The 12,112-nt window shown below is 45.5% G+C and overlaps 1 protein-coding gene across 1 annotated transcript; it reads left to right on the top strand.

Moving 5' to 3' along the window:
* Nucleotides 1-9,254: 9,254 nt before the first annotated feature.
* On the top strand, nt 9,255-12,112 carry LOC119323425 (probable sodium/metabolite cotransporter BASS3, chloroplastic). The gene is made up of 5 exons (XM_037597086.1): nt 9,255-9,726; nt 9,836-9,931; nt 10,026-10,332; nt 10,413-10,660; nt 11,399-12,112. The coding sequence occupies exons 1-5, from the start codon at nt 9,350-9,352 to the stop codon at nt 11,634-11,636; spliced, it is 1,266 nt and encodes a 421-aa protein (XP_037452983.1). The 5' UTR covers nt 9,255-9,349; the 3' UTR covers nt 11,637-12,112.

Here is a 12,112-nt window from a genome sequence, read left to right on the forward strand (position 1 = left end):
CCAGCAATTTGGCCTGCACCGCAAACTATGGGGGCTATACAACCACCGCAGGGGCCTGCCGCGGCAAACACAACCCATGTGCCTATCCCTGGACTGGCACCATCGCCTGCATCATCAGCAACAGTTGATGGCAGGTATGGACAGCACACAGGTTCTTCAACTACACAAGAAGAAAATGGCAATGCAATTCCATCTCCTATTGTGCAAGCTCCTGGTGGACATGCGCACCAGCCGCTCAGTACGGCATCTCTACATGCAGCTGTTGCTGCCGCACAAGGTACTACGATGGTTGAACCACAGTTTGGAAGACATAGTACCACACTTGGCCCTGTAATTCCTAGAGACCCTCCAAAATCAACAACAAAAGGGAGGGCAAAGTCAAAAAGAATTCAATCAGCACTTGAGCTGCATCCGAAGAGAAAGAACAAGTGTAGCTATTGTGGTTCTGTTAACCACAATGGTGGAAGCTGCCTGACCAGATTGGTGTAATGGTCAAACAGTGACCATATGGCTGTAAAGATGTGTCGAATGAAATTGACAAATTAAACTATTTGTGGGTCTGTATGTTTGAACATCCTAAACTGTTATTTTCTGGTTTACAGTTTCTTCTGGCTAACTTGCCTCACACTAGAGTTTGAGTTGCCTGGTTATAAGTTTTGAGTTGCCTATTGTGTGCTTTGAATTGCCCCGCAGACACCCTTGATCTCCCCATAATGGTCGAAAAACTTACATACATAAGATTCTGCAATGCTAAAAATGCAACAATTCCCTGGTTATGTAATGATCATATTATTTGTCTTTTATGGGGTTATTCTGAAAAACTTGCATCGCGGTGAAGCTTAAATTGCCTGTTTATGCAATTGAGTTGCCTGCTCCAAGTTCTTATGCAGGCAACTCCCCTCCCCTCCCCTCCCCCTCGGCACTCCGAAAGGTTCAGAAAAGAAGCAAAAAGAAAACAACACATGCATTTACGTGGGATGTAGTGTGCGTGAGGGAAGAAAAAACTGACCTATGCTAACTTGAGTATGCTTTTCCATGGAGCCTTGTTGTTGGCATTGTCAACCCACGCGTTAGTCAACTGTTTCCTTATGCTTGGAATATCCTCCGTTGTGAAATTTGGAACAACCCTTGCCTCCCATCCATTTGCTATCGTTAGAGCAAAAACACCACAGTCGAACCTAAAACAAAAATTGAAAAAAAGAACTTTTATAGTTAGCTAGCTTCTTCTATGTAGTGCTAGCTTCCTCTATGTCACTTGTAAAAACTAAACAAAACCATAGTTAATATGTGAAAAGAAGTGGATGCTTACTGATTGTTCTGTTTTGGAACGTCGATGTTGGTAAGCCCAAAGTCATCCAGCGAGACATGGGAACTGGCGTAATGCTCTTCCCATAGACACTGGAAACTTGCAACCATTTTCCTAGTGCAAACATCTAGAGACTTGTTTTTTAGCGTCCTCCAAGAATCAAGAGCTTCGAAACGTCGATCCCTTATGTTCACGTTAAAAATCCAGTAATGATTGCCTGTTTTAGGCTTTGTCTTGTCAATGTTCTCTAAAACTGGGAACATAATCTGTTAGAAAAGAAACAAAATGGGGTTAGTGTAAAAACATAAAATACTAGAAGGTGGATTTAAGCAACTTTTTCTGTTGTGCTCTCGCAAATTACGACATGGACTGAAGAAGCGTACATGCACATGCAAGTTTGGTGCTTGTGTGAGTAATTTGTCAAAAAAACAGAAAGATGCATAGGCAAAGTTATGTACTTATGTAAGCAACCATCTAAAAATGCACAGGCAAGTTATGGACATATGTAAGCAACTTGTCACAGAAAGCAATTTCATGGGCAAAAGTTTTAGCATAAAAAGTCATATATAATGCATTGGTGAAAAGTAAAAAGAAACCATTGACTTACCATGTCTTTACGGTCTAAGCGATTCGACTTCTTGAACCGGAAAATGAGCTCCTGGCCGTTCAATTCCAATGTTTGCATCTGAACCTGGTGTAAAGAAGAATACAGACATGACCATGACCTTTTATCAAAAAAAGAAAAAGAAAGAAACGCAAAACTACATTGTTAGTTGCTTCACGTTTTCTTACCGAGAACCTCACTGGCATCACGAGCTTCTTTGATTCTGGTGGCAAGTTCATCATTATGCTCTCTATACCAACTTCCATTACATGGCTCACGACAAAACCTCCCTTCTTCATTGAGTTTGCGAGCTCCCAGACAGTGACAAAGTACTTTTCATATTCAATTACCCTTGGGCTGCATGAAAAAAAAAGAGGCATTCAGCTCACAAAAATCCTTCTGTAATTTGCCTACCACCATTTCAACTTATGAAAAACATATGGGCAAGGTCATGTCAAGGGGAGACTGTTTCAAAAAAAAGAATTTCACACTAAGACAAGTTGCCTGATTCCATAAGTGGATTGCTTGTAAATACAGTTTGAATTGCCTGGATAAACATGATAGACCTTGCCTGGGGGAAGTGCATTGTGCAAAAAGCTGACAAAAAAAGAAATGGAGTAATATACTGACATACCTGGTATCCACATCTGGTGATTCTTCTTCATTAATTCTTCCATGCAGAATAACGGATGCATACAATCTATTTGCTTCGGGTTTTGGCATGTAGACTTTCTTCTCATTATAGTCAATAAATGGTGACCTCTTGCAGGGAGGTGGCTTGATAATCCTTCTCTCGAATTGATGTGGATGCATCTCTCCTGAGCTACTACTACTGTAAATCTTGCTGCCTGACCCCACTTCTCCTTGGTTAGAACTTTTTTCAGGTGTTTGGTACACATTTCCTTCTGCTTGCACACACGGGTCAATGCCTTCAACGTCCAACAGATAATCATCCCCGGTTATATCAATGATTGGCTGGTTATGTGCTGGGAGTTCCTTGAACTCATGCTCTGCAAATGTGCTTGACCCAACATGCTCATGTGCTTTGTTGTCTCCAGATCTTGTGGGCAAATCATCTATGCCTAGATCGAAACTTGGTGCTGGGCAGTACTCTTTGAAAAAATCATTAGATCTTTCGGTGTCCCTTTGCTCAAAATGTTGTTTATCTTCATTTGCTAAGCTGTGATTTGTGGAGTTGGATTGGGCATTCTTGCTGTTTGGATCAACACACCTAGCAAGCAGCTCACTCACACCTAGAACATTGATTTCTAGTGCATTGGTTGCCTTCCCACTGACACGCATGAATTCGTGGTACAACTCCTCCACATTAGAGAAATGGTAAGTGTTCCCCTGGCCAGTTGCTTCTACTGCTTCTGGAACACTAGTGGCCTCAGGTTGGGCAAGTACAGTTGAGCATACAGGCAATTTCCCCAAGGCTCTTGCCAACTTTTGTTTCGGGCTTTTTCCCATGGTTACTGCTTCTGGAACACTAGTGGCCTCAGGTTGGGCAAGTACAGTTTGGCAAACAGGCAATTTCCCTATGGCTGTTAGCAACTTTTGTTCCAGACTTTTTCCCATGGTTACAGCTTCGGGCAGGTGTTGTATTCTATTGATCTCCGTACATAGTACCGGAGGGATGTTCTCTTTCTCCTTTTTGTAACCTGCATGGTTTAATGATCGAGCCTCAGGTGATGCCTTGAAGTCTTGCACCTTGGCCCTCTGGATACAATTGGCTGACTCCATCACATTCCCCCGAGACGGGGGAGGCACTTGAACATTTAAGTCAACTAGTGGTTGTGCTCTGCTGCGGTTTCCTATGCTTAGTAGCACTATGGGTCCCACCTTTAGTTGTATTGGCCTTACTTTTGTGGGGTCCAGTGTTTCCTCTGCAGAACTTGCCTGAAAAGCAGCTGGTCTTGCTCCCTCCTTAGACTGAGTTGCCAGAATATGTGATCCACTTGCTTGACATTGGGAATGAAAAATACCCGAAAGCTTTGGATCTACTCCTGTAGGTACTGCCTCATCTCCAACTTTGCTTGTTGAGCTTGATGTTGTACTCTTTACTTGTTGAGCTTTGGATCCACCATGAATTGCCTCTTTTGTTTCAGAATTTGCTTGTTGTTGCTGCTGAGAAGGACCAGATTTTTTCATGGCTGACTGCCTTGGCTTTCCCCCTTGGCCGTAACCGGGATTTTCGGCACGATATGCTTGCGAATGCATTGCTGTTTTGTTCATCACAGATGGCTCCAGTACGAAACTAACAGTTTTCTTCATCTTCTTTGATGGAGGGAGTGGTGGTAGTTGGTTTCGACAAGCAATCTTCTGTTCTGTAGCTTCATTTAGAGCGGCGCCAAATTGTCTCATTATTTTCTGCCGAGTCGCCTTTGGGCATATTTCCTTGGGGTTGAATGTGAAGCCCAAATCCAAGTCTTCCCCCCTCAGCAACTCTTCGAACATCCTCTTCGCTTCGGTTGCCATGGTTATGTCATCAATGTCCCACATTTCTTTCACTTCAAAAAAAGGGAAACGTGGTTCTTGGGAAACAGCAGTTTTGAATTCTGTCACCACAAGGTCTTTCATACAGATGCTATCTGCCTCATCCAATCCTTTTGCCTTTCTGTCCTTCTTCTTTTGAATCAGAAATTGCAGCGTGCATTGTTCATCATCGTCGCTGCCTGACTGCTCAGCTGCGGGATCCTCGTCCCGATCGGAGCCACCATTGCTGCCTGAACCACCGTTGCCACCTCTGTTGTCATCTTCATCATCTTCATCCTGCTTCCCTTGCCCATCGTCTTCCTTGTCTTTGCCATCCCCATCGCCTTCTTCATCGTCATCGTCCTCCTTTCCTTCACCATCTTCTTTTTCGTCATCCTCTTCTTCTTCATCATCATCATTGTCCTCGTTCCCCTCAGTTCCATCTTCCGTCCCCGTGTCAACCGTGAGGGCCAGTGCTCCCTGGTTACTTGATTTCCCCTGAACTCCACTTGATCCATCATGACCATCATCGCTGTCTGAACTTTCATCGCTGTCGCTTTCATCACTACCTTTATCTCTGCCATCTCCATCGCTTTCACTGTCAGCTGCCTCGCTATCATCGCTGTCTGAATTAAACGACTCCTCCTCACTTGGTAAGATGTCTCTTCCGGCTGGTACTCGCTTGCTCCTTCTGTTAGGCTGTCGCCTACTTGTCTCTGCAGTAGTAGGATCTGCCTCCTTTGTCCCCCATTCATCATCATCTATCTTCCCAACCCCAGTCACGAGCTTCCCCACTGCATGAGAAATTACGAAACACATTTCATGCACCAACCCTGTGAGCTTCTTTTGCTTCTGTAAAACATGAAAGTGGATGGTAGAGACACATGATAAGTACATATCTTCTATTAAAGATAAAAAGGGGAACTACAATGAGAGCAAAAAAATAGTGCTCGATAACTTACTGATTTGTCATATGACTCGGGCAATCTTGCGGCAACAAATTTGGTGATGTGGTCCATACTGCCAAACAAGCTATCATCCGCACACCGAGAAAACTCCGTCTTGAGCTGGTGGTTTATAGCAAAAGAAGATTTAAAAAAACTATGAGTGACAACAATTCTGGCACTCCCATAACAAAAAAAGAACTGAGAAATGAAAGAAAAACAGTACTACTAATAGTCTTTAAATTCCTGCAACCATTATGGCACTTCCCCCCCCCCTTGTTGCCTACTATTAGTGGATACTGTAATGAACAAAAATGAAGAACTAGTTTGAATAAGTTGCTAGTTTTCAGAACATAAGTTGCTTGGGTGGATGTATAAAATTGCTACTTTCCAACATGTGAATTGCACAGACAAAAAAAGAGCTAAAAAAAGATGTACTCCAGCAGCTACTGTTAGAATACAACAACCCCACAAATCCTTCCTGTGGACATAATCCAACTGTGTGCATGGCAAATGAAAAAGTCTGATAACTACTTGGACCTACTTGAAATATATGTATGGCACTTGCCCAAAAAGGTACATTACCTTGCATGCTCTTTCAAAGTGAATTGCCTACTCTAAAAAAATTGTAGTGTTATATCCTAAAACAGAGAAACTGCGTTACCCGCAAATGGCCATATTCTCCTGGTGCCTTCCTGTCCTTCTTGATAACTCTGGAGATTAAATCTGAATTCCAGACAGAAACCCTTGGTACCAAGTTGGAGATTGGCTCATCAACATCCAAAGAGTCTAGGTACAACAGCTGCGTAGAGACAAGGAAAAAGAACAGAAAGTTTAAGTTAGCTAATGATTGCAAAGAGAAAAAGAAAAGATAAGTAAACAATGGATGCTTAAAAAAATAAAACAGCTTGAAGCACTTACAACAAGGTGGAAAACACAACAACAAACAACCTTCTTGTTGGCACGCCCCGAAGTGAACGCAAGCTTTAATTGATCAACAACAAACTGGCATATGTTGGTTTCCGTTATTCCATTGACATCCATGACCGCTGGGAAACTCTTTGGGGAAATGCTCAAACTAGTTGAAGGGGCAAGGAAGCACGAAAAAACAAGAGCTAGCCAAGCGCGGACAAATTCATCATCATGAGATCCTCCCATGTCTACGATCATCTTGCACCATTCTGTGAGGGTTGGGGAGTTCTTCGATGTGATGTTGTAAATACTGTACATTGCCTTTGTGATTTCAGGCCGATTCTCGAAGCACACCTTCCTGCCCCTGTTGGGCAAACCCCATATCCTACGGACACTAGCGGCATCTACAGGAATCTTCCCCCTTTCTGGAATGACTATCTGTGAAATCTCCGGATCGTAATGCTTCATTATCCACTGGCTAAGATCTTCGGGCATGCTACTCGCTGCAAGGTCCAGAATGCCGCCAGATTCTTTTCCAATGATGACACCCTTTTGGTCAGGGATCAAGTCCTTGTTCAACTTGAAGAGCCTTGCAGGAGATGCCCTATTCCTACGACCCTATAGCACATAAGGAAAAAACAGAAAAAGGGGATTAGCAAAACATAGATGAGGATCACAACATAGGCAACTTATGCATCATGCTGGGCAACTTCTGAGTGAAACTGAGGCAACTATGCAAAATACCTCAGTTCCTCCCATCTTCTGGCGTTTTGCTTTTGGAGGCTGGTCGATGTCTGCACATCCTCCATTTTTATTCCCAGCATCTGCAGCTTGGCTCTCGTTGCTATTGTTGTTACTAATGATATCATCAGGGCGCTTCCCCCTTACAACTGCTGCTTTAGTTCTCATACGCTTGTACCCAGATATTGGTGCACTGCTCCGTGGCTGGAAGATAGAAACCACAAAAATAAATAAAAAATGGAAAACAAAATCTCTTAAGTACAGTAAGAACATAAAAAACTCCTGAGCATGTGCACACCTGTGTTTGATGCTCTTCATCCCCATGAGATGCAGGGGCGTCATGGCTTGATCCAGCAGGTCCATCCTGTTTTGACTTCTGACTTGTCCCAGCCATCTAATTTCTGATGCATATTTAAAGGAACAGTGATTTAAAAAAAAGTGGGCAATGAAAAGCATCGTAACCTATCTGATTTTTCAATATATGTTACAACATTAATACAAAAATACATACAAAACACCTAAGTAAAACATCGCTACAAGGAACAACAAACAACTATTGCACATCAATTATCCAGGCAACACATGTTGGCATTTTAGGCAACCGGCTAAAGAAAGCTTGAGCAAGTTTGAGATTACACAAAATGCAGTGCATATGGTGTCTGCTAGGCAACACATATTGGCATTTCAGGCAAATGCCTGAGAAAGCTTGAGCAAAAGCCAGGCATTACACAAAAGACACTAGACAAAAAACGGTTGATGGCATATTAGGGCAACTGACTAACAAAACCTTCAGAGCCAGGCACACTAGGTAACAGTTGAGGCCAATTCAGGCAACTGACTAGCAAAACTCCAGCAAAAAAGCATGACAACTAAGTCACAAAACTTAAGCAAAACTGACATACATATCTACAACTCACTCGAAGACAAACACCAACGTCGAACCACAGCACATAACCCTGATACACAAACATTTCACCAACATGAACCTATAGCAGAGTTCCATTTGTTGCATGACAAAAAGGTGCTAGGAAACTATATGAGCATCCTGTGAGTAGTTGTTGCGCAAGTCAGTAGATCACCAAAGCCTTGAATGCACACTAGGCAACAGTTGAGGCCAATTCAGGCAACTGACTAGCAAAACTCCAGCAAAAAGCATGACAAACTAAGTCACAAAACTTAAGCAAAACTGACATATATATCTACAACTCAGTCGAAACAAACACCAAATGTCGAACCACAACACATAACCCTAATACACAAACATTTCCACCAACATGAACCTATAGCATAGTTCCATTTGTTGCATGACAAAAAAGGTGCTACGAAACTATATGAGCATCCTGTGAGTAGTTGTTGTCCCAGTAGATCACCAAAGCCTTGAATGCCTCACCAGCAACAAAACCAAATCTAACGGCAAATCACTTACCCCCTATGCGTAATCTCTTCCGAATCTATTACAATGGCAAAGGTATTCAGTGATTTCGCACCTAAACTCACGAGATCTGACAAGCACACACAAAACTGGGATCGAGATGAACTGACCTGCGATTCTGCTCTCCGCCAACGCGCAAGGTGATTCTGCTCCTCCGCGCTAAACACACGGCGAAGACGGGCGTGTCGACCCTTCTCGCCCGCGTCTCCGACGCAGCAGCGCCTTCCGCCTCCAACTGCTGCTGTTTGTTGCGGGTGTAGACGAACAGTCCCGGTCGCCGCACCGACGCGCGCGTCGACCCTCCTCGCCCGCGACTCCGGAGCTGCAATGCCTTCGGCCTCCGACGACTGCACCGACGTATAGCCCCAATCGCCGCCCCCCGACGAGCACCTGGCCTGATTAACCACTCCCTGCACGCCGCGCACGCTGTCCCTTCGTCACTACGCCGGAGGACGGCCGCCGAATCGCCGCACCGCCGCCGGTTGCTGCGGATTTGGTGGATTTGGGAGGGGCGCTCAGGGACGGTTTCGAAATGGGGGGACGGGGAGGAGACGGAAATGCGGAGGGAGGGGGAGAACTACCGGGACCCACGACTGCTTATCCACCCAACGGCCTCTTTCGACGACGCCACGACCAGGTGCCACCTGGCGCAGACGACGAGGCGAGCGCTTCTCCGCCCCAGCCGCGCGATGCCGATCCGACGGCGCGCGAAAGCGTGTGCTGGAGATGGCAAACGAGCACTGGACCACTTTTTAGGATTTAGGAATAAAGTTTACCAGCTTGGAAAGACAGGTGCCAAACCGGGGAGCGCACACCTGGTCCGGTCGAGCGCGCCCAAACATACACGGGCACCTCCTCCATTCTATCCTCTCGAGGTGCCCACGCCCCTCCTCCTCGACCACCCAATCCGGTTCACGCCGCCTCTCGCCGTCGCCATGTCCGTCGCCGTGGCGGCCGCCTCCTCCTCCCTCCCCTCTCGCCACGCACTGGCCCACGCCAACTCGCACCGCCCTCTCCGCCCCCTGCGCTTCATCTCTTCCCCGCCTCAGCCGTGCGCCTCCCCAGCGTCGCTCCTCCGGCGGCGGCGGGCGGCGGCGCCCACCACCTTCTGCTCCGCGCCGTCGCTCGGCCGCGTCGGCTGGCCGCGCCGCGAGGGGAGCGCCTGGCTTCTCTCCTTCAGCGCCGAGGCCGATGCCTCCCCGTCGCACGCGGAGGGGGCCGGGGACCCCTCGGAGGCGGTCTCCGCGCTGCTCCCGCTCGTCGTCGTCGCCACGGCCGTCGCCGCCCTCGGCAACCCTGCCACCTTCTCCTGGTGAGCCAAGCGTCCGCTGGACGCTTCAAGAAGATTCTTTGCTTGGAATTTTGCACAGCTAGCAGCACATGGTCATTGATTGATTTGATTATTGTAAGTCCTTTTGCAGGGTCTCCAAGGAGCTGTACGCACCTGCACTCGGAGGCATCATGCTCTCCATTGGCATCAAACTATCCTTCGACGACTTCGCTCTGGCCTTCAAGAGGTATATTTTTCACTCTTCTACTGCTTCACCCAAGATCATAGTGCAAATGTGAAACCATTCTTTGTCTGGTCGTGTGTTGTGTTCCCAAATCCAGGCCGGTGCCGCTGTCGATTGGGTACATGGCCCAGTACATGCTCAAGCCGCTGCTGGGGGTGCTGATCACAAGGGTGTTCCGGATGCCGTCGGCCTTCTTCGCTGGTTTCATGCTTACATGCTGCGTCTCGGGCGCGCAGCTTTCGAGCTATGCCAGCTTCCTGGGGAAAGGAGATGTTGCGTTGAGTATTCTGCTCACAACCTACTCCACCATATCTTCGGTGATTGTCACACCTATTCTCACTGGTTTGTTGATTGGTTCAGTGGTTCCGGTTAATGGAATTGCAATGGCGAAATCGATTCTCCAGGTAATGGAATTGTTCCAGTTCCAGGTGGTTTCTTGCTAATTAACAAGCAATTTTACTCTGATTTCCGATTTTTTTTCCAGGTGGTTCTTCTGCCTGTGACACTAGGTCTCCTTCTGAATACCTATGCAAAACCAGTGGTTAATGTCATACAACCAGTGATGCCATTTGTTGCTATGGTGTGCACATCACTCTGTATTGGGAGCCCTCTTGCTATAAATAGGACCATGCTCCTCTCATCACAAGGATTCATGTTACTTCTCCCCATAGTGACTTTCCACATTGCGGCTTTTGTTGTGGGTTACTGGGTTTCCAAGTTGCCTCAGTTGAGGTAATCATTAAATGCTGTGATTACACTTTTATTCATTTCTAATGCTCTTCCTGCATAACTGATTGTTTGCCCACGATCTTGCTAAAGCACGATTCAATCTTATGTGCAATATTGATGTATCTGTCGCCTCTTTTCTGGATGCTGGTTTCTGTTACGTCTGCCAAAGTCGTATATGTGCATCCTATTTATTCTCTAACGGGAACGAAAATATGCCTCTAGGGAAATATTGACTGATTTTGCTAATAATTAATTAAACCATGTTATTTACCTTTTTTGTTAGTCGCTTTGACCTACCTTCAGTCAAGTAGTTTGCTTTTGAAAACATATGGTGAAATTCATGCTGTAAAAAAGTGTGGAATGTGTTAGACGCATATTTCATATTATGTTTATATGCCAGTGGCAAGTAATGCTCCCGTATTTTATATTGTACCTGAATTATTCCCTGAATCTTACCTATTAGAAAAGCTGTTTTTTTTTCCTGTTCACATTTGTCATGTCCATTAATTTCTGAAACTGGAACTTAATTCAATCTAGTTACCATCGTGATAAATGGCCTGCTATTTGCAGCATATGGTAGTTTCATCTTGTGTCTGGAAAGGTGAACTAGTATCACATCGTCATTAGTGGCTTCTGTTACATTACATCCTAAGTCAAGAATCTATTTTTTGGCTTAAAACTATGCTTCTGAAGTTCCTTGATGCTGTTTGGCTAACTTTCCTATTGAACTTATATATGTAGGCAAGAAGAGCCTGTTTGTAGGACTATTTCAGTGTGTACTGGAATGCAGAGCTCCACCCTAGCTGGGCTTCTTGCCACCCAGTTCCTTGGAATCAGCCAGGCAGTTCCTGCAGCATGTTCTGTTGTTGTCATGGCAATATTTGGTTTGACTCTTGCGTCGTACTGGGGAAGTGGCATGCGAATAAGGGACGTTCCTTCGAGATTATTTCCCCAAGCTTCCGCTGACGCGAGATCATGAGAAGTTGGATTTAACTTTGAAATTCTCTCGAGGGCTCCTGGTTTCAGAAACTCGTCTGCCGTTTGGGGATGCAGTTACAAGGATGTCCTGCGCCTTATCCAGCAATCAGGCATGCCATAGCTACAAAAGGCAGAACTACAAACCGCAGATTGTGCAAACTAAGCAGCGACTGAGGAACGACCTCGCGACGATCACTACCTGCATGGCTGCATACGACGGAAGGATAATGAAATGCCAGTCATTTATCAGTTATCATACCATGTGCAGTAGGCTCCATTAATTAGTGGCGCCTCCTTAGCCATTTTTTGTAGATACTAGATAGTAGACACGTTCATGATCCCTATGTACCACTAAGCATATGCATGTGCAATGCCAAAATCACCGGCGCAATTCTTCCCCAGATGAACCCCATGAATGTCTGTACCCTTACCAAGTCCTTGTTTTTGCGTAATATCCCCTCAAATTCAGTCCTTCTA

Source organism: Triticum dicoccoides, chromosome 6B, assembly GCF_002162155.2.
Source record: "Triticum dicoccoides isolate Atlit2015 ecotype Zavitan chromosome 6B, WEW_v2.0, whole genome shotgun sequence".
Taxonomy (NCBI): Eukaryota; Viridiplantae; Streptophyta; class Magnoliopsida; order Poales; family Poaceae; genus Triticum; species Triticum dicoccoides.